General features: G+C 42.1%; 1 protein-coding gene across 4 annotated transcripts in view; it reads left to right on the forward strand.

The window, feature by feature from the left end:
* EPB41L5 (erythrocyte membrane protein band 4.1 like 5) overlaps positions 1 to 20,771 on the forward strand; it is a 53,003-nt gene extending 32,232 nt beyond the window's left edge. For all 4 annotated transcript variants that reach the window (XM_058809315.1, XM_058809312.1, XM_058809313.1 and 1 more), the window contains exons 17-26: positions 5,170 to 5,336; positions 5,834 to 5,928; positions 10,866 to 10,994; positions 11,539 to 11,600; positions 12,229 to 12,339; positions 12,895 to 12,988; positions 13,915 to 13,992; positions 14,816 to 14,857; positions 15,241 to 15,368; positions 16,024 to 20,771. In XM_058809315.1, coding sequence (XP_058665298.1) covers positions 5,170 to 5,336; positions 5,834 to 5,928; positions 10,866 to 10,994; positions 11,539 to 11,600; positions 12,229 to 12,339; positions 12,895 to 12,988; positions 13,915 to 13,992; positions 14,816 to 14,857; positions 15,241 to 15,368; positions 16,024 to 16,081 — 964 coding nt within the window. In that variant the 3' untranslated portion in view covers positions 16,082 to 20,771. The remainder of the gene's footprint in view (positions 1 to 5,169; positions 5,337 to 5,833; positions 5,929 to 10,865; positions 10,995 to 11,538; positions 11,601 to 12,228; positions 12,340 to 12,894; positions 12,989 to 13,914; positions 13,993 to 14,815; positions 14,858 to 15,240; positions 15,369 to 16,023) is intronic.
* Positions 20,772 to 21,987: the final 1,216 nt, after the last annotated feature.

Here is a 21,987-nt window from a genome sequence, read left to right on the forward strand (position 1 = left end):
CCCTGCTGCTTTGAAGATGTTTGTGCCTAAAGCCTTACAGTTTCCTAGCTAGGGGCTCCTGCATAATAATATTTTTCAAAAGACTGAATAAAGTGATGAGTGTTCTCCCTTGCACCTCCTCTTTCTAGCTTTTGGAGGACTTCATACCAAGTGTGGCAAAGAGTGGCCATAACTGTGCACAGCATTCCTGTGGGTTTGATTTTAGGAACTCTAAATTTAAAACTTACAAGCCATTATGCTTTCATATGCAAAATTAGAAAGTGAGGTCTTAGTTTGTGTTGTGACCTTTTATAAAATCGTTCTTTTCCAGCTAAATTTTTATGTTAATGCAAGTTATAGCTGCAGGCAACTTCTTCAGTAGTATCAATCCCTTAGTCACCTAAATTGTGGATGATTCGTTTGCTCTACTGTTTGCTCCTACACACTAATGTTCATTTCTTCTGAGCTTCTATTTTCTTCTACTTTTTTTTTAAATTTGCTTTAGAATCTGCACTTTCCAGTCACTTTGAAAACTGGTATTGCTTTAGGTGTTTGCTTCAGGTGTACATTTAGAGCTGCCACTTAAACTTGTTTTCTGCAAATAAAACATGCTGTATACTTGAGGTCTGTTCCTCATTCACGTTATTTGCTCCCATCTGTAAAATGCACATAATTCTTGCTTACTTCCATGAAGTGTTTTGAAGTATGAAGTGCTTTACATTTGGGAAGTGTAAGCAACATAAACATGAGAGTCAATTCAGACTTGTGCAGAAACTTGCACGATGCTGTGCAGAAAGGGCTTTGTTTGGCACTGCCATCCTGTGCAGAAAGGGGTTTATTTGGCAGTGCCATCATGCGCACCTGTACTTGCATGCCTCTTCCCTCCAGTATTTCCCTTCCAGGAATGCCCCTTTTCCCTGTCTTTTCTCCTCAATCTCCTTGCCCTCGCCTTTGCTTTACTTTCCCCCCCTTTCCCCCTCGTTTCCCGCTGACTAATTTTCCCCCTCCCGCTCCCACCGCTCCAGGCCCCCCGACGCCGCCGGCCGCTGTCAGCGTGGTGGAGCCGCGTGGGCCCCGCCGAGGAGCCGCGCCCCGGACGGACCGAGCCCCGCGTGGGCCCCCGAGCGCAGCGCCCGGAGCGCGGGGCTGCCCGGCGCCCCGCAGGCCGCCCTGACCGCGCTGTGACTGCGCGGCTGCCGCAGCTCGGGACTGCTCCCGGCCCGGCTGGGAAATCGCCTCCTGAGCTCCCTCTGCGACAAGGACTGCGCACCCGGAGCTGGCTGTAGAGGGGCAGAAGCTTTTATGACAAAGGCTCTGCAGATTGTGCTGTTGGTAGTGAGTCTTTAAAGAGAAATGACATAGAGACCGGAAGCCACACATCGCTTTTATTTTATAAACAGTATATATCTATCTATGTGTGCATATAGATAGATATATTTTTAAATTGTGTTGAAGTTTTTCTTAATGACCAAAAGATCCATTTTTTTTAGCTGGGTTTGAGAGCCATGCAGGAAGTCACATTTATTTTAAAACTACATATATGACCAGTGGGTTATAATACGGTTTCAAAAATCTGAGAAACAGAGGATGTAACTGGCCCTTCTTTGAACCATGATCATGTAAAAATATCTAAGATGTGTGGTTGATCTGAAAACCAACCTTTTTTTCTCAATAAGACCTCTTCTGAGAAATATTGTTTGGAAATGGAATAGAATTATTTTCAATTTTTTAAGAATAAATTTAACAGAACTGTCAAAAAGGCAAAGAGTAATTTTTTAAATTATTTTTTGCTTTTTACAACTTTTTCTTTCTTTTTTTCTTTTCTGGTCCAGTTGAAAAGTAACATTTCCTGACAAACACCAGTCCTACCATATGATTCACAAGGTTAATTGTTAAGTCAGAGGTTAAGACTCCAGCTTCATGGGTCAGTGGTATTCTTGGGGGCCTTTAACAACGTGAAGAACAAACCTTTACCCTTGAACACACTGTTTTCTTGTGTTTTCTGAATTTTGTTGCTTTTAAATTGCAATATTCTTTTCCTATTAAAAAAAAAAAAGAAGGGAATATGGTCACAGAGGGCTTTTGAAGTTAATTTATGTGTAGCTTTTAGGATAAAGGAGTTGTTTGAGTGATTTTCAAATTATTTCACTGTGTTTCAAATTGCCACAGAGCCCAGAAATAAAAAACCATTATTTTCAGATATCCAGACATGAAGAACCAAGAAATAAGTGTCAGCCAGGACATAATTTAATATTGCCTGAGATATTTTGGCCTCCTCACCCCCACATCTGATGGGGGGAAAGAGTTTGCTAATGAAGTATGAGTCTCTATTCTACAACACTGCTAAAAAAAAAGTTTGAGCAAGCTGTAAACTAAAGATCTGTGACACCTACCAAGATAATTGGAACAATCTCTTGTGCTCATTTTAGTTTTAGGTTTGGAATGGTGGATGTTGTAAACTTCTGGAGTGAAGCAAACCCATTTATTTCTTTCTTATTTATAAAGTTGCGTGAGAATATGCAAATGAAAATAAGTTGTTTAGCTTTACAGTATCATATAATGTCTGTGTAGTTGAGGGAGAAAAAGACAAGGTATCTCACACCACTTGTAACTGAGAGCTTTCTCAGTCATGTTATACACTGCATGCTGTGTGGTACATGTTTATATCAGTATTTGGGCCTGGCAAAAAGAAGGGGTAATGCATTAGCTACTCCCTTAACTGTGTGAGCTCTCTGAGCCTATAATGACTTGTTAATGCATTGACAAACCTTTACATGCATTACAGCCCTTCATTATTCCTATATTCATATTTATTTATGTGGCTTGAACTCCTAGTATCTTTTATCAGCATTTCCCAGAGAATGTTTCTTAAAATATGATGGTAGAAGTGGATTGAAGACATAAAGCCCAGCACTTATTACTATGCAAAGTTCAAAATATCCCTTTGTGTGTGGGTAAATGCAGGTTTGTGGAAGGCTAATGCCTGTTCAGTTCCTGAGTGCTGGGAGCTGACTGGTAGAAGCCCTACTTTTCCTGGGAAGCCTTGGACAATTTCCCTTATGGCTGGTGTGCCAGTTCATCAATATTTTGTAAAAGGTGTCAGAAATTCTGTGCAGTGATTAAAGTTTTTTGTGTTTTTTGCATTCATGGTTGGGCCATTTATGAAGCCTGCCTGGTAATCTTCCTGCTGGTGCTCTGAAGAGGGTGAAGGGTCTGGGAAACTTCAAAGGTTTTGCTGCTCTTTGGAGAACTCATGCCTGCAAATTCCAATGGCTGAGGGTCTCCCAAGTATGACTTTCCTCTTACTGACTGCCAATCTCAGGTGGCTCAGGAGGTGTTTCAGTGGGTCTGAAGGCAAGAGGGATCAATTCCTACTTGAATCTTGACTTAGGAGGCTTCCTTGAGTTATCTAAAATTCATTTCATTTCCCTGATGCCCTGTCCTGATGTGGGGTGAAAGTTCCTTCAAACTGTCATGGAGTCAGCAACTGCATGGTGTAGGTAAAATCTGAACATCTTAAAATGGTGTTCATATTAAAGATTGGACACTATTTACAGAAAATTGTCAGAAAATAGGAAGAAAATTGTTGTCTCCATGTGAGGATTATAAAACATTTCGACTCCTGTATCAGCAAAGTAATGTATGGGATACAGTCCCACTTTCCTTGTTGCCTTAATTGGAAGAGCATCTCTTCCTGTCTGTTAGTTCTGCAATTAAATCTCTGTATCTGTCATTCCCTCTCTGCAAGACTGTGTGCTGTTTGCCTTTTCCCATTAGTGCTGCAGAGAGAGGCTGCACAGGAAGTTGAAAAATTTTCCCTATGATTTGCTTTGCTAGTAGCTTCTTATTCCACTGCTTTAAGAGAATCAAGCCAGTGGCCTCAATTTGCCTCACAGCAATTAATTGACTTTAAATGATTCGTACATTATTAGCACTAGAACAATGATATCCTGTAATCTGATTCAGAGTATATGTTTAACATTGAAAGAATTCTTTGTGTGCTTGAGCTGAAGGGGAAGGAGTTTTTCCCTGCAGCCTCTGTAGTGACAACAGGGCATTGGTTCCAGGGACTGGAGGGGGGCATGAGGCTCTAACCTGGTAGTGGTAAGGGAGAAGCTGGTCTAAACTGTCGAGTGGAAAATGTCTCTTGTCTGTGCTTAAGGGTAGGTTCTATTCTGTTGTGGTGGGTATGGGCTTGATATCATTGTTCTCATATTTGGGGCAGGACTTGCAATAAGGATTGATAGATTTTTCTTCTTAAATCAATATTGCAGCCAAACTGTGATTGTTGATGGAGAGTGGTTGTTGATTGAGCTGGGCAGCAGTAAAGCTGCAGTTGTGTGCGCAGGCTGTCTGATGAACCATTGCATTGTGCAGCAGTGGTTTCTGTGTTTGCTCTTAGGATAGCTTGGGCTGTTACCAAGCTTTAGAGAAATGTATGAGATTCCTGACTGCTTGCTCAACATAAACATCATAATTTTTGTAACTATTTTTCCTTGTTCATTGAAAATAGAGCTCATAGGGCAAAATTAAAAGGAGACATTTGCATCAGAAACCAAGAGAGCTGAAACAAGTGATCCTGACAGGGTACAGAGTACACGCTCTGTAAAACACTGTGACTGCTAAAGTTTCATTCATTGCTCTGCCTAAGTTAACAAAACTGAAACTGGTTCTAGGTATGCCTGACCATAAGTCAGAGCAGTCCTGTGCAGTGCACCCTTCTGCCCTCTGTTCTGCTTACCAGTGTTGGGTGAAGTGCTGCACAAACAACTTTTTGTGATACCAACTTCCCTTCCCCTAACTTTTCTTTTTCTCTTGTAAAATCCCAAAGGGTACATTAAATTTTTTAGAAAAACTGTATATGTTTGTTCCAAAGAGTGTATTTCATGGATAAAAACTTCCCTTCTTCTCTCGTCACTTTTTCCACTGCTATGTAATGACACAGCAGGCAACATGGACCTGTTCTGTTATGAAGTCCCTTATACAGATATGAAATGTTCCCTTTTTCATGTTTCTTAAGCTCGCTGAAAACCAGTGTCTGTGAGGTACCTGAAACAATTTTTCTAGGTTGTGGCTGATCAGCAGAAGACAGCTTGAAAAAAGGCATTGCATGTGTTAAAGCTTTTTCTTGTTCCAGGAAGAATGGTAACATGACTGTGCATCTCTCTGCCCATCTTTCTGCCCTTGCAGCATACCTCTTGTTGATTTGCTAGACAGCACAGACTTGCCAGAAACTTGTGTGGATGATGCCCTGGGCCGTCCAGTTGTTGGCTTGGCAGCAGGAGATTCAGAAGAGGCTGTCACTTGCCCTGCTCCTGGCACGAAGGAGACTGCTGCAGACAAAGCAGACTCTGATCGTAAGCAAACTGACAGATTTTGCCATATTGTGATGTGTGAGATCAAGATTAAATAATACATTGATGTGAGATTGTTTCCTTATGAAAAATGCAGGATTGTTTTAGGATGCTCCCTTAGATTATATGCATAAGGGCAGTTTTACCTATTACTGTAACAACAAGAACAGAGATACAAGTGAAAAGTCAGTTCTTCATTGGATGTGACTTTGTCCACAAATACAGTAAAGTGCAACCATCTAAGCAATTTACTCTGTGTTGCTCACTCACTGTGAGGATGGCTGTGTCAATGAGCTGCCAGGAGTGCAGTGTTATCATTTGGTGCACACAGTCTGCAAGCTTGGAATTTGTACCGAAGCTTGAGCAAGTAGATTCACCCATCCCTGTGCTTTTTTGCACAACTCCAAAATTATGTAATTAGTATTCAGGAATAATGCAAGTTAAAAGTCAAATAACTCCATGGAACATTGGGAAGATGATACCTTTCTTGTCTTTTTCAGCATTTGAAGACACATTCCTAAAACTGAAACAGCTGGAGACGGAGCGCAGCAGCCCCGTGCCGACTGAGCGTCCCAATGTAAACATAAACATCCAGGTAACTGGCCTGCATTCCTCTGCTGCGGTCCTGGATCTTTCAGATCCTTCTGAAAAGCCTTCCACTTGCCTTGCTCTGTTTGCAACGAGTGAGTGATACTGGGGGATAGCAATGGAAATACAAATGCTTTATGATCTCTAAACTTGTGTGTGACAAGGCAGTGAGATAAAGATGGGGGCAGAGGTGCATGTGTGCAGACTTGCAGCCTGGTGAGATTTTCTAAAATCAGTGGGAGTAAAAGGCATAAATATTTGAAATGTTTGTCAGTTGTCTTTATCTGTAGGTTACTACCTGCATGGTGCTGGGTAGTTCACCCTCTGTCTGCAAGGGCTGAGCTGCTTTCCTGGCATTTTTCAATTCTAAGAAGGTTGTTCTGACGTTTTATTTTGAGTCAAGTTTGCTGATGATCCGTCCCTTCTGTTAAGTGGCCAGTTTGTACCTGCTCTCTGATGGAGGTGTTGGTGTTTACACAAAGAGGAGTGATGTGCTTTGATTTACTGCTCTCAAATCCCTCTGAGCAAGCCAGGCTGCACTTCACAGGCAGCTGAGCCAAGTACAAGCCTGAGTGCCCTGAACAGGGTGAGGGCTCTCTTCTCCCTCCTTCCTCTTCACTCTTTCTTTCCCAGCTTCCCTCTCTCCCCTCTCACCACCAGGAATCATTGCAGGTTTCAGTGAACAAATATATCTACAAACTGGCAAAATGTTTTTTTCCTGCCTTTGTTTTGACTTTTTGTCGAGGCACTGGGTTTCTTTAGGTTTTTAGTTTGCTCTTTAAGTTGGTAAATAGTGAGTTAAATAGATTGAGGGAAGGGGTCAAAGAAATGCCAGGGCCATAGTGAAAATAAGTACTGTTGCTAGAAGGGCTGGAGAAGCCAGGATCCTTCCTTAGAACAGCAGTGAACTTTAAGAAATTCACTGGTTATCAGACAGCTACCCCCAGACAGGATATTCTTCTGTGTTTTTTTAATGAGCTTTAAAAAATGAGATTTATTTTTCATTACTCTGCTTTCTGTGATGCAAAAGCTTTGGGAGACTTTTGTGTTTTGGGCAAGCAGAGAGGGTGAAACACCTGGCAGTGTTATCTCTGTTTAGACTACCCTCCCTTGCAGGGAGGCCCAAGGATTTATCTAGCTCTGAGTGAAGCAGCTATGATTTTTCTTGCTCCCTCAACAGTAACAGGAACCAGGTGCCAGGAGAGGTGTTCAGCAGAGTGTGTTTGAGCTAAGCCCTCTCCTAAGTGTTTGTTTCCCACCTCCACGTGAGAGGAGGCTGCTGCTGTGGCTGGTGCTGCAGGCTGCTTGGCTGTGTCCCCTTTAAGGGCTGCTGGCAGGGCTGCCTGCTGCACCTCTCTGCTTGGTGAGTGCATTACAAAGATTACCAGGTCTCTAAGAAGATTAGTCAGTAGACTGTCGGTCCTGTTATGCTGAAACACTGTTTCTACATAAACTAAAGCAAATGAACACAGTTTATTTAAGAATATTTTAGCCTGTTGAGCTCCACTTTAGTTCAGACAGAGAGAGGAAAAAACATTTAATTGGTTCATTGAAGAGACTGGCCCAGACCTGTTTCAGAGGTTTTTAAGTTGTGGCTGATTTATAATAAGTAAGCTAAGATTCCTGTAATGAGCTAATCTAACAAACAGCTGCCAATACAGAACAGTCACAGTCATCCAGCTGCTGTCACATAAGGTGCTGAGGAACTTCAGAGGTTATAGATACTGGGAGGACAGTAATCTGATTAGAGAGCAAGAACATTTGCATAACAGAGAATTATGGATCAACAGTATGCCAATAGGTGGTAAAACACAGTTCAGCTTTAAAGAAGGAAGTGCAAATTATATTAGGAAAATGTAAGAGTAGATCATTGGAGGTTTTTTTAGGGTACAGGAGACAGAATAAAACTTGTCCACCTATGATGTAGCTTACCAAGAAGTCACTTGAGAATGTTTGTTTAAAAAAGATAGACAAAGATTAGAGACTCTCTGCATACTTGAAATTCCCAATGCTTCAGATTGCAAAGACATGTAGGTTACAGTAGCACCAAATAAGCACACCCTTCAGAGAGGAAGGTTAATGTTTTGGAAACCAGTCCTGAAAAGAGTGACCTAAAAGTTACTATTAAAAATACTTTGTTTCCTGCCTTTGAAGGCTGCTTTAGAAAACACAGAAGCTTTCATTTATGGTGTTTGTTATAAAATGTACCTGTGAGCTCTTCTCCTGTACTTACTTTTCTTCTTAATCTGTTAGTAAAAGTGTTTGTGCTATCCTCTTCTGGCAGAATTGCATAAGACTGCAATATATCCACTAAAACCTTGCAATAAGTTTAGATCCTGGAGCTTGCTGTCATTTCAGAGGGAATGCAGTATTGCAGCATTCTCTCTGAACGTGTGTGATTACAAATTTCAGCGCACGCAGAAACTGTTACAGTACATTAAAGGTTTGGAAAATGCATTGGGAGAAAGTGTTATCTTTCTACTCCTGAAGGCAGAGCTGCATCCTGAACTTCATGACACTGTTATATGCCAACTCGCTTCAGCTTTGTTAATTAAAAATCGTTAACTGTTTTCCATCAGGAGATGGAGATGGCCTGACATCTTTAAGTAATTCTATGCTTGCAATCAATCAATCTTGATTGATTCCTTTGATAGGGAAATATTTATCTAGCTACCTCTGTTCTTCTAGAGAAAAAGAGGAAGCCAGGGAATGAATGACTTCGTTTTTCTCTGCTGCTCACTGCCAAAATCTGTTGGGATGGAAGAATGAGACTTTGTCTTTTCCCAGCTTTCAGTAGTGCAGTGACCAGATCTGGCAAAGAAAGCAAATAGCTTTAAATACACCAGTGCTCTGCTTTCATCAGCTTCTGAAGGGAAATGAACAATAGAGGTTCACCCTGTTTGCCCGTCTTCAAATCTGCTCCCGAGTCAGAAATACAAGGACTTGAGGGTTTACTTTTTCTGAATTTGTTGTGATCTGTAAATATGTGAAAGTTGGTTCAAAATGTACCTGTATTAGGCTCCATCTTCCTGCACAAAGTGATTTCTAGTGGCACAGGGAACAGAACTCAAAAGCACAAAGGGTTGGGGTCACATGCCTTGTTACTGCCTTTAATCTTTCCTTGCCTTTCTGCATCACTGCCTAGCTCCGTGTTTTGATTGAAGAGCACAGTACAAGTGTAGTTTGTCTGGTCCATGGAAACAGCAAGCATTCCTAATGAGCTGGAATAATGACAAACCCCAGCAGCTTCACTGTTTTGTGTGAACACCTGAAATATCTTGTGAATTAGGCATCTGGAGGCATTAGCAGGTGCTGGATGCTTTTCCCTCTAGCTACATGTTTTTTTCATTAAAAAAACCTGTAAGACACCTAGGCTTTTTTCAAGTGCAAAATAAAGTCGAAAAAAATGGATCATTAATACTGAGGGAAATGCTTCCTTGCTGGTATGAAATTTATGCTCTATTAATTAAAATATTCTGTAATTGTGCTAAGCTTTTTGAAAAGTAGGGAGTCTCAATTGTTAACAGACTAGAGTGACCTAATTAAATTGATTTTTCAAGTGGAGGAAGCTGAGAGGAAGTTAATCAATAAAATGGTACCTCAAGCACCAGTGTACTGATGTGCTCAGTTAAAATTATTTGATTTATTGTATTAGTGGAATAATGCATTCAAAATCCTGTACAGGTAGTGTCACACATGGCATCTGCTTCAGTGAGGTCCAGTAGAGACTTAAAGATTATCACAGTGGGTGCTGCAGCTGTACAAATAATAATAATTTAGTTGTAATTATTCTTTTTGGTAATTCCAGCAACTTCTCTGAAATAAAAGTACTTAAAAGTACTGTTGGTCCTCATGCTTTTTATGCTGACAGTGACCCTTGAATATTTTGTGAAGGTCATGGCTGACTGGGTCAAAATTTGAAAATGGATTCTCCTTTAGATAGTCTTCTAAGATCTTGTTTGGATATCCCAAAAGGCGATTTAGAGGGGGACAAAAAAAAGGAAATGTTTTTCCCCTCTCTAAAGACAAAATAACTACAAGTTCTCAGCAGTGTCTCCAGGGAATGTAGAAATCTGAGAGTGGATGGAGAGCTGTGGGGGGACAGGTGTTCACCTCTTTCTAACTCCTCTGTTCTGCTCTTCTCTTTGCAATGGGCTCCATTCCTGCTGGGCACGCTGCAGTTGGTGCAGGTGGGAGTGCAGCAGGATTGTCCCTAGGGGGAACAGCCTGCCCTAGACCGTGGCATATGGTGAGGAAAGCAGGACTCTGTCTCCCCCTGCTGAGTCATACCCTCAAAAGGAAGGTCACAGGGTTTAGTTTTCACTCAGCTAATTAACTTCTGCCACTAATCAAATAGCAATTAGTAGATTGAATGCTTAATTAACATTTTATAATTAAGAAATGAAATTCTCATAATGAAGTATATTGTCGTGAAAGGTATCTCGTTCTTACTTCTCTTCATTATGTATCTGGCTGCCAGTTTGCTCTGATATAATCAGTGGTGGGAGAGGTAGTTAGTAGCACATTAATTAAACTCTTGGTCTAACTTATAAGTGGATTTTAAATTAAAAATCTTCCCAACTTGCATTTGAGAGTAAATTATCAACTTTTACTTAGGCTACACTGACCTGATATAATGGCTGTTTTAATCTCCTCTCAGTAAACTAGGCTGCAGTTTTAGGATGCACTTCATTTCTTGCACACTGGATTTTTAGCACAGCAGTTTGCATGTCCATATTCAAGCATTGTGCTTTTTTCCTTTGTGTTGCTTGACATCATAACTGAGTTCCAAAATAAAGGGAAAAATTGCTTTTCCATTTCAATATAAATCTGCTGACTTCCCTTTGGCTTCAGAACCTTGTTGTTATTTAGAGATGTTGATAAACTTCAGCCCAGACTTGTCCATGTGGAAACTGCTTCTGATAAAGATGTTTTCCTGTCTAGGATGAAGTGGCAAAGTTGACAGATAAATGTCTTAACAATGCAATCGAGAGCCCAATGGTAGCAGCCAAGTGGCTTCCAGCAGATCTCAAAAGCAATATCCTGAAGGCCCAGGCAGAAGCAGGGCACAAGGTAAATACTCGACTGAGCAGAGCTGGGACACTCTCAAATGTTTTATTTCTCTTCAATTGCCTGGTGTTGGAGAAGGTGCCTTGCAGATAAGGGTGTTCCAAGAGCCTTGTCCAAGGCAGAGTCAAGGGCTTCTCACAGTGATAATGGTTCTGTACTGGCATGGTTGCCCAAGGAGGAATTTCTGTCCTTGATGATACTCAGCAGGTAACAGGACAAGACCTTATGCAAGCCCTGGTTTGAGAGGTCACTGAGACAGGTAACCTCCAGGGGTTGCCTTCTAATCAAGTCACTAAGAATGGGCTTTTTGCATGTTGTAGTAAATTCCTTAGCAAATTACAGTATTTTATTTGGTTTTGTTGGTGAACTATTTTTATTTCTGCACTGAAATTGTCATGGAATTGATGTTCTAAGTCCCTGAGCTGTAGATGAACAGCACTTTTTTGTGCTGGGATAGAGACACTCGACTCTACTGTGAATCTCAGAACTGACACAAGATGCAAACAGGTATCAGAAATGTCTGTCTCTGTTCCTTTCTTCTTCTCAGGTTGGAAAAGATGACAGCATGACAGGTGTCAAGAATTCCAATATTCAGGAGGCTGCTGCCAGGTAGTGAATAGATTTGTAAGAAACACGTGATTTAGTTACCTCACTACAGAACTGAGAATCTGCAGTTTAGTGTGGTCTGCCAGTGGCTCAGTCAGCATTGCATTTTACCTTGCATAGGGTACCCCAACCTCATGAGTGTGAAGTGGTTTTGAGAAGAAAACCAGAATTATAACTGCTAAGTTTTATTATATACAAGATAATACAGATGCTCTTTTATTCTCCCATACCTGATGACCATTGTTACAACAGCAATTTCAATCACTAATTATTTCTGAAATGTGAACAGCTGCAGTGTGGGGAGAGGGGATGGGTCTGTTCACAGTAGGTGTTTTCCAGTGGAGGAAAAAAAATTGTATACAAACTCCTGCAGTGACAATTTCCTGAGAATTACTAAATATGAAATGATTGCAGGTCCAGTGGGACTACAGGCATTGAAAAATGTAAAAGGTTACCACACGTAACTTCTTGACCATTTGTGATGATGCAGAGGGTGATACTGTAAATAAAATGTACAAATAAAATCTACATTAGCAGTCCCAAAACTTTGTTGTAACAAGTGATTCATAAAGAGGTTTCCATGGAAGGTTGTACCTATTTTCTCTTTTTGTTTTTTGTTGGTTTGTGCCAGGAACCTTATCCTGTCAGGCAAATCACAGAGCAGCCCCCCAGCAACCAGTCCAGTATTTCAAGATCCAAGAGAGCTGCTGAGAGCAATCCCTGCTTCAAACACCTTTGTTCCGTAAGTGACTCAGGAGAAACGTGTTCTGGGGTAAGGGGGGGACCAAGTGCAGGGGATGATGAAAGGCCTGAAAAGATGAGGAACAGTTGCTGAGCATTTAGGCTACATCTCAGCAGGTTTAGGGATGCATTTTTAATTACCGTTGCAGCAGTTAATCAGTGGGCCAGGCCTCGGGGTGAGTATCCTCGCAGGCAGTATGGGAATCTCTCTCATCTTCCGAAAGGACTGAGATTCCTGACATCCTGCTGCCACTGGCTCTAAAGAGGAAGATAGGAGGATGACAGAAAAGGCTTCAGGCAAATTAGACACAGGGGCTGAAGAAACTCCTTTGAGATAGAGGACATGGATACCGTGTGGTCTATGCACAGCTGTAGCTGGAACTGTGGGAGAGAGCAGTAACCTGTGGAGGCAGTTGGAAGGCATTTACATTAACATACAACACCAGTCTTTTGTCTGCCTCCCTGGATCTGGTGTCAAGGTTTTGAGCTGTCTGGGAAGCAGCCCTGTTCCATGCTATCCAGGCAGAGTGCTAATGAGGATGTTTTCCCCTTTCAGTAATACCTTGAATGAGGACAATGCTGACTCTAACCATGAGGACCTGCTAATTCCAGCTAATCTGGCTCCAGCTGAGGAGGCTGCTGTTTCAAAGGTATCACCACCTGTCAGCCTGGAAGGTTTCTGTCACATTCTGAGCTCTGATGCCTCCAGGCAAGCCCAGCAGACCTTGCTGCATGCCTCTCATAGCTCTGTGAATGCCAGCCGATGGGGAATGCCAGAGAGTGCTGTCTGAAGCAGGCAGGGACACTGCACAGATCTTTGCAAAGGCCATTTCTTCATGTCCTTTCCAGTTCATGGCATAGCTCTTATTTTTCTAAACTGGTTGTTTTTCTCACACTGGAAGGGAGCCCCTTGCATCCCAAGGATTTCATGCTCCAGTAAGAAGGTGATAGAGATGAAATTCTGACATAGGCAGTTCCCATCAAAAGAACCACAGAAGGAAAAGTTTAAATTTAGATATTCATTTGTTATATTCTAGTTACCTTAAGGTATTTTTTAACTGGACTCCATGAGGAGCACAAATTCAGGGATTAAAATTAATTTTATCCCTCTCTAGAAGAAAAGCAGAGTCCAATAGCATTGGATCTGTGCTGCCTTTACTTGGGCAGATTGACAGGTTGTTCTGGATGACCAAAACATCCAGTCCTGTAGCTGTTTGGCCTCTAAACCAGTATTACATAGTTGATCCCACTGAACAATCATAAATTTCACTGAATTCAAACACCCCACTCCAGACCTTGCTGAGCTTTCGAATGGTGCATACCCCACCCCACGCAGAGGGGACAGTTTCACTGCTTGCTTACAGTAGCAATCATGTTGTTTCCAGTACATTAATGAGAATAAGGGAAATCAAAAGGCTATTTTAAAAGATCAAATGCAAAGACGTGAAAAAATAAGCCTGATAAAAAGTAGTGTTCGTTAGAGATACTGGTCTATAACTCAGGAAGCCACTAGAGTGTTCAGTAGACCTGTCTGGTTGCTACTGGGAATTCAATTCAAAACTGATTTATTCCATAGAGCACTCCAGATGACCAGGACGTTTCCTTAACATCACTGACAGAGAATCTAATTGACTTTACAGAAGCCACACCTCGGGTAAATGTATTTCAAACCCAGACTTTTTCCTTTGCACATAACAGTGATTTTTACTCATGGACTCTTCTCTGGCTTTAGTGTCTGTCTGCCAGGCTTGGATCTGCAGCAGTGGAAAAAAGTGATGGACAGGGATCACTGCTCACATGGCCCCCACCTGCAGGGTGGCTGCTGTAGGGATGTAGATGTGACAGCTTTGCTGGGGAAGTGAAGGAGCCTGCAGAGTGAACCTGTGTGTGTGCCACAGGAAGCTCTAGTACTGTTTTGGTAGAGCTGCAAGTGCCAGCCTGCTTCTCACACTTAATAAGGGATACATAAGGGTTCAGAAATACATAATTCAGAAATTATGTTTTGAAGATGGATGTACATGAGTGTATGTCTGTGTATATATAGATATACAAACAAATACTTGAATAGTAAACTTGTAATACTAATCAGGCCTTTTATATAGATAAAAAGAAATCTCTTGTAATTTATGCTGGCAAAAATGAGTTACATTGTATGCACCAAGAGAAAGGGAGAAGAAGGAGGACTTTCAAACTCTTCACCATAGTGTTCTCTGGATTAAGAATGTCCACAAAGCACTAAAAGATGATGGATTCTTTCCTTTGGAAGGGAGCACTGAGTTGAAACTGCACCCAGTGAGTGTCTGGCTCTGTGTGTGCTCAGTGGGTGCCAGCTAATCACACTAGTGATTCAAAGGCTAACAAGGGGCAAATATCTGAGACTGGTTTGGGGAAGGTGTTGTTATGGGAGGTATGCTATTTTGACAACGTTTCTTAACTGCCTTCAACCTTTTAATTGAGTTTTTGTTTGCTTTTTGTAGGTGTCTTCTCAGCCCATTGTAACACCGAGGTGGATAGTGCCAGTGAGTTACTTAACCATTTCTTAAAGAAAAAAGCGAAAGCTTTTGTCATGATTAAGAAACAGGAGTTCAAGTTAAATAATAAAATACAGTAATTTTTTATAGTTTGATCTGGTACATTAATTTATAGACCTTCAAAAACAAAGCAAACTAATTCAGCTAGAGTAAATCCGACAACATACCCTGTTAATAATTAAACTTCATTTCTGCTGTATTGTACTGCAGGTAAATGCTATAAAATTTCTTACAGAATTTGTATTAGTAAAGCCCAATCTGGAGTTTAATGAATCCTATTTTTGCCATTTATATGTAAATCATATTGAAAAGTTAGCTTGTCTTGTCCTGGCTGGTGTCTTGAGTTTCTTATCTCATTTTTCCCCATTCAGACCGGACTGGTTTCCAACGGGCCTTTGGGAAATAACGTTGCCTTATCTTTGAAGGCAGTGAAAAGCAGCACAGAGACCCTGATGTCCTCAGCTGGGCTGACACCATCCCAGCAGGCACCTGAAGTGAGGTGAGCTCCCTCCACAGGTCTGTGTGGGCACTCTTACTGCTTCCACTGACATAGTTACAGTGGCCATTTAGACACAATGCCTTGTTTTCTGTGCTGATAAACTGTAGCTCTCTCAGTTTATAGCATTTCAAGTATGACAAATAAATGGATGTGTGTATGTTATAATTTCACTTCAGTTTCTTTCCTTATCTGCTCAGATGTTCTAATGATAGACTGAAGTTATGGTACTGAAGAATTTTCTGAGAAATCTCTTTACAGTGTTTCAGTACCTGCCAGAGGATTGGTGGGAGGGGGGAGATGCCCCCCCAGTTAATTCCAAGCTATAAGAGTGTCAGAAAACCCAACTGGTAGAAGCCTTTTCCCTTGCTATTCCATTCTGCCATGCTGTTGAGGCAGAATGATGGCAGTGACAACCAGGCTTTGCAGTGACCACCTTTAAAGAATGGCAGTGGTGCTACTGCTGCATTGTTTAAATTTATTCTGTTTGCTCTGCTGCAGTTGTCCATTAGAAAAGTTTGTCTGTTGGTCTCATTAAGTTACAAGGGGAACAGCCATGAATGCTCTTTGAAGCAATACTCCTCTCTTGTAATGCATCATGGCAGACCTTTTTGGAGGAATGTATTTACAGAGCCTTATTTTTTTCCACCCCTTTTAGCCCAGTTACTGAGGATGCTGCAGTAAGAACAAAATGTTTACTCACCACTGAACTCTAGAAGAAGGAGTCTCTGAAACTCTCACCTTGTAAAAACTCAAATCTTCTAACATGTCTCCATGGGATCCTTCCAAAAGACTTGCTTGGGATCAAACTCGTTCTGAATGGGAGTCAGACAGCCAGCTGGTGTGCCAGGATCTAGGAAGAGACTTCTGCATTTTTCACAATAACTGGAACTGCAGCCTGAACTGGGATGTAAAACCACATGCACGTTAGATCTTCTCCTTCAGGAGAAGCGAACTGTCACACTGGCGCTAGTTCTGAACTGAGGAAAAGAAAGCAGCTGTGTCCTGCTCGTGCTGGTTGATGGTTCCTTACCCTGAGCTGGCTCTGGTGCTGGAAGGTGTCGGAGCTGTGGGGTGTGAGCCGGGGCCCTGACGGCTGCGGGATAATGAACGTCGCAGGGATGCGAACTCGCAGGGCCCCCTCGTGGCCGTGCCCTGCACAGGGCTCTCCGTGGTGGTCACTGTCCCTCCGTACAGCCAAGAACATTTTCTTCTGTGTGATTGTTCTCTCTGGTTTTCCCTCGTTGTACCAACACATACTCTCCTTTTTGGCCTTAACCCCCTTAATAATCCTTGCACACCCTGTTACAGTACCTGGAAAGCATGAGAGTCGAGTCCATCAGTGACCAGCTGTGTAGACTGGATTTGAGCTGCTGCTCACTGCAACCAGGAAAATGGAAATTACCTGCCAAACAGCTTGTAGCATTAGCAGAATACAGCAGAATACTGATGATTTCATTTTCTACATGAGTCAAATACATTTTAGACTAGAGATCTGTATGTTTTAAGAGCCAAAGTAGTGTGAGTGCAGCTTGCTTCAGGAATTGCTTATTGATTAGTATTGTTGTCTTGTAAGACTAGAAAGGAAAACAGTTTTCTTGTTTCTCTTCATGCTGTTTCTGGGTGTTATTTCCAGACACTGGGCTTAAGGAATACTTAGCAGGTATTTTTGCAACCTGAGGATAGAACTAGATCAGTTTTTAACACCACTTTGAATCCTATTCCAAGTGTCATCTAATAGTTGTATGTGGAACAAATAACAGAAAGACTAGGGTGAAAATAGGAAAAAAGGATTAAAAATTCCTGTAAGCAATTCACTTCTTTGTAGAAGGAAGGTAAGAGCACACACTGCAGAGTGTGAAGGCATTTGGGTGCCCAGGTGAAGTTTGGGGTACAGTGCATACAGTTCAGAGATCATTTGAGCTCTGGGCAGCAGTATCATCACCTGGACCCTGAGGATGTAGCCTGTGAAAAAAGTAATGCAGAGTCACAGGGAGGAGAAACAAAGATGATGAATCTCACATCTGACAGGGAAGCACAGATGAAACAACTGTGATCTTTTTTTCTGACGAAGAAGTTTGAACCTGTGACTGAGGTTGGAGGGCATTTTCTGAATAGTGCTGCTGTTTGTAGATACTTACATGCATGTGGTTCTTAGAAACAAACTTAAATGTGAAAATTGGTTCTGGATCCTGTATGCACAATTTCATTTCTGCCCACTGGCTGTGTGCACATGTCTCAGTGTAAATAAGGGTTTGGACCAAACCACTATGGGTTGTGCAAGTGAGCTGGGCCCAGCGAGGCTGCTGCATTCAGACCAAGGTGTTCATGCTGCTGTTGCTCTCGTGCTCTTCTTTGTAAGATGCTGAATGAGTGTTAAGGGAGAAGCCACGTGGATTTTATGTGGATTTTACGTGACCCACTGCCATCTCAAAACCCCTGAGGCCTTAACAGAGGAATGTAGGGACCAGAGAAAGCCCCTAGGACTGACATACCAGAGTGACTCTGCAGGCAGTGATTTGCAGCCATTGTCTCAAGAGCCAGGATTTCAGGATTAGTGGCAGGTGCTGCAGGTGCCTCTCCAGCCAGCACCAGCACAGCACACGGCAGGTCCTGCTCCTGCACTGCCGGATGAGCGGAGCCACTGCCCCAGCCAGGCACAGGATTCCTGCTCCCAGCCCTTCAGCTCTCTCATTGCTACTTCCAGTTGAGTACTGGGTTTTTTTATACTTTTAAGTCTCAGCTGTACTGCTTTTTAAAATGTAGAAGATTCCTGATTCGAATATCAAATGTCTCAGTCTGGATTAATAATGCAGTTGCCAGCAAAGTTCCTGCAGGAAAAGGGAAGCAATGGCTGCAACAGTCTGCTTTCTGCACAAAGCCAGGACTGTGTGTGGAAACTTGGCACTTGCTATTCATCTGTTTGCTCAGCAGCTGAGCTGGCATTCACCAGCTACATGTGTTGGGTTTGTAAATAGACAGAATGCAGTAGCATTTTCTTAGGCATGTTTGATATTTGGCTCTTCCCGTTGGGTTCAGGAGCTCTGCGAACTGTCAGCTTGAATCCCTCCCAAAACTGGAATAACAGAAGTTTACAGTTTTCCTGCACTGTGTGTTGAATACCATCCCTAGATTCCTCCCAAGCCATCACAGCAAATAACAAGTAAATAGCGTGTGGTGAGTGTGTCCCCTGAAATCTAAATGGTTCTAAATAACCAACTGTTACTTCAGCATGGTCAGGACAGCCGTGTTTGGAGGGGAATGTTGTAATTACATACATGCACACACACAGAAACTTCAAAGGGGCGAGGCTTTCCTCAGTTTTCAGAGGATTAATATTTGAAACTTCACATAAAAATGCAAGCATTTCAACTGGTAAATTGGGAACTTGCAATATCTTCTAGATTTGGGGCTACAAACCCAACTCTCTCAGCAAAATCTGATACTTGGAGTAGCTATTCACTCAATTGACCTTGATGTAGCTTACTTATCTAACCAAACCATTGCTTATGTAGGGAGCCTGGCAAGACCAAGGTGACACAGGTTTGTGATCTGAACATCCTGCAGTTTGGCATCACTGTTCTGGTTTGCAGCTAGAAGTACTGTCTCACAACATGACTGCCTAACAGGTAATGTAGCATTCCTCATCACCTGCATTTTATCAAACACAAATAGGGATAATAGTTCCTACAGTTAGTGTTATAAAGTATCAGTTAATGCCTGTGTGCTACTGAGAAAAAAGGGTTTTCCTGCCATTGCTATACTATTGATTGATTTGCTATAGGGTCCAAGCTTGTTCTTAAAGTCTATTTTTTGGTATTTATTTAAAGAGATTTATAAATAAAGCTTTTGTGTGAATTTGGTGTCAGGATGTTGGCAGGTCTGCCAACCACTGAAAAGCTGTAAGAGTTGACAGGAGTGAATGAATGAATGCTAAGTGATTGCATCTGAAAGTAAAAGTGATTTTACTCCAGTCACAGAATGTGACTGGAGTAAAAGGTTTTATAGAAATCTTGGTGTTTATAATAACAGCACCCCTGCCCTTATCTCAGACTGATTAACCTGAGAGAGATGCATTTCAGTCTCACCCATTTAGGACAACCAGAGTCTGCATGTGCTGTGTGTATTCACAGGCTTAGGAAATGGGCATTAAAATGTGGGAGTTGAAGCTTTCTTACACCAGAATTAAGGGAATCTCTTCTTTAGTTCAGTGCTAATAGAGTTTAATATTAGGTAATTTATAGCAAGCACATAAATTACCTACTTACCTGTTAATCAGTCGTGGTTAATGAATTAGCTTGAATGTATTTGATTTTAAATGTAAATTTTTCTCATACTTTGTGAAAGACAGACAGCTATGTAAGATAATTTTGGACAATTTTTTGGACACAACTTTGGCAAGAAAATTTGCAGCCCTGTTAGAGCGTCTCAGGTGAACAATGCAGCTATGTGTGGGTCTCTGTACAAGCTGTTTGCAGTCCTTGCCTGCTCTCCCTTTGTCTGCACCCTGCTCCTTCCTTCTCATTTCATGAAGCAAAGACATACTCTTGGGATGAGCCTGTCCTTCACAAACAGCACTGGATGTATTTTTCACATTGTGAACATTTTCTGGTACAACCCAAATCTGATGAAGTGATAGCAGCTAGCAGCCAGCTAGCATTTAAAGCTCTGTCTGGGCACATAGTGTTTCTGAGTTTAGGAAGCTGTAGTATCTCTATACATACATATATATATATATATATATATATGTAGCTGTTAGACACTGTAATGTCACAGCTTTCAAGTGCAGCTGGACAATCAACTTTTCAACCAAAAGACAGACCAGTATATAGTAATGGCCTTTCAGTGACACCAGGGTGACCCGGGTGTGTTTGCTCCAGGTGTTGGCAGCACAGACAGGAGTGCAGGGCCCTCCCCACAGCGCCGGGCAGAGGCAGAGCTGCGGTGGCTCCGGGCAGTGCTGGCGGGGATGCTCAGCACGGCCCTTAAAGCCAGGCCGGGCTCGGTGTCACAGGCGGCTCCGTGTGGCTGCTGGCCTGAGGAGCAGGCACTGCCACACCCACAGGGCCGGGAGCCACGGGATTCTCCTGCAGAATTCACCTCCTTTAGACTGCTTGGCTTGAGCACTCTGCTCCATAAACACACACACCACCCCTACCTATATAACTGGACAAACTTATTTTTAAAGTATATAAGAATATTTTTTTTAGCTAGATTTGTTTTGTTAAATCCGCACTAACTACTGTATTTTTACTTTTTATATGTAAAGCTTGGCAATAGCTCTCAATGTATAATTTATTTGTTGGGTTTTTTATAAAACGAAGTGCACCCTCTTGCTTCTGTTTCACAACACTGGTGACATATGAACTGTCTTAGGCACTGCACTGAGATCTGTATTGAAACTGTACATGGGAACAAGTAGATCTATAGTCCACTCAACCCAGTCTTGGAATGTTTGTACTGTAGTTCTGTCTTAAATACACCATGTCAGTGCAAAAGTCTTGCAGAGTCATCTTTGGGCCCGCTGTGTTCCATGGCACAGCACTCAGAGGTGGGTTAGCTGGGGCTTGGGACACTGGGTTGCTTAGCCTATTGTCAGTTAAAGTGTAACTTAGGGCAGCGCCAGAGCTTGCAGGTAGATGCTAAAGAATTCAATGCCTTTTTCCCAACAGAGCTGAGAGTGTCCAGGAGGACTGTCAGGTGTGCAGTGCCAGAAGGGGAACCCGAGGTGCCCGGTGTGGTTCCAGCGCAGGCCAGTTCACCAAGCACCCTCACTCCTGTCTCCAGCCAGGGACTGGCTGTGCTCTCAAGTGCAGCAGCACTAATGATTGATTGTGTAAAGGGAACTGTTTACTCCCAAGCCCTGACTTTGGCTAAATGCTAAAGATGGTAGCAAAGGGCAACTAAACCCTTTGATCATCTTTGTTTCTCAGAAACTATTTGGAAAGTATCAAAAGGAAGAGAAATTACTCCATCGTAATGACTAAGCTCATAGGAGATAATTTCTCTTGTGGCATAATTTGTTGTGTAGGTCAAACTGTGATCCCACTGATAAATCACTGAACTGTTCTTCAAATCCACTTACAACTCAAAACAATGAAACATTTAGGTGTTTCTGTTAGTAAAAACCTTCTTTGAATATCTGCATTTTAGAAGATAATATTTCTGCCATTCATACATTTTAATGTTCAGAAACCGAATGTCAGTTAAAACACTGAGTTTGTTGAGATGTTTAGTGCTGATCAATTTGTTCCCGTATATAAAATTTATGATACAACAGCACATCTTACGTCAGATGAGGTTGCCAAGAATTCTGCATCCTTTTGCATTTGTTCGATGGACTGCGTTTCTGTGAGCATATCAGATATGTGCAAGGTTCCCTGCTTTTCACAGACATTCTAAACAGCCAACTTCAGTGGCAGCCCCTTCAGTCCCAGCCAAAAATGGGGTGTTGTGTTTTGTTTCTAAATATTTGCCACTAGCTGGAGTAATTCCATTCATTATTTCATGCAGGCCACCACCGAGCTTTCAGATGGCAGCAGCTTTTAGTCACTCGCTTGGGCCTGGGATGAATTCTTATTAACTGCTACAGTTATGGAGAAATACCATAAGCACATCCACA

Source organism: Ammospiza caudacuta, chromosome 8 (genome assembly GCF_027887145.1).
Source record: "Ammospiza caudacuta isolate bAmmCau1 chromosome 8, bAmmCau1.pri, whole genome shotgun sequence".
NCBI lineage: Eukaryota > Metazoa > Chordata > Aves > Passeriformes > Passerellidae > Ammospiza > Ammospiza caudacuta.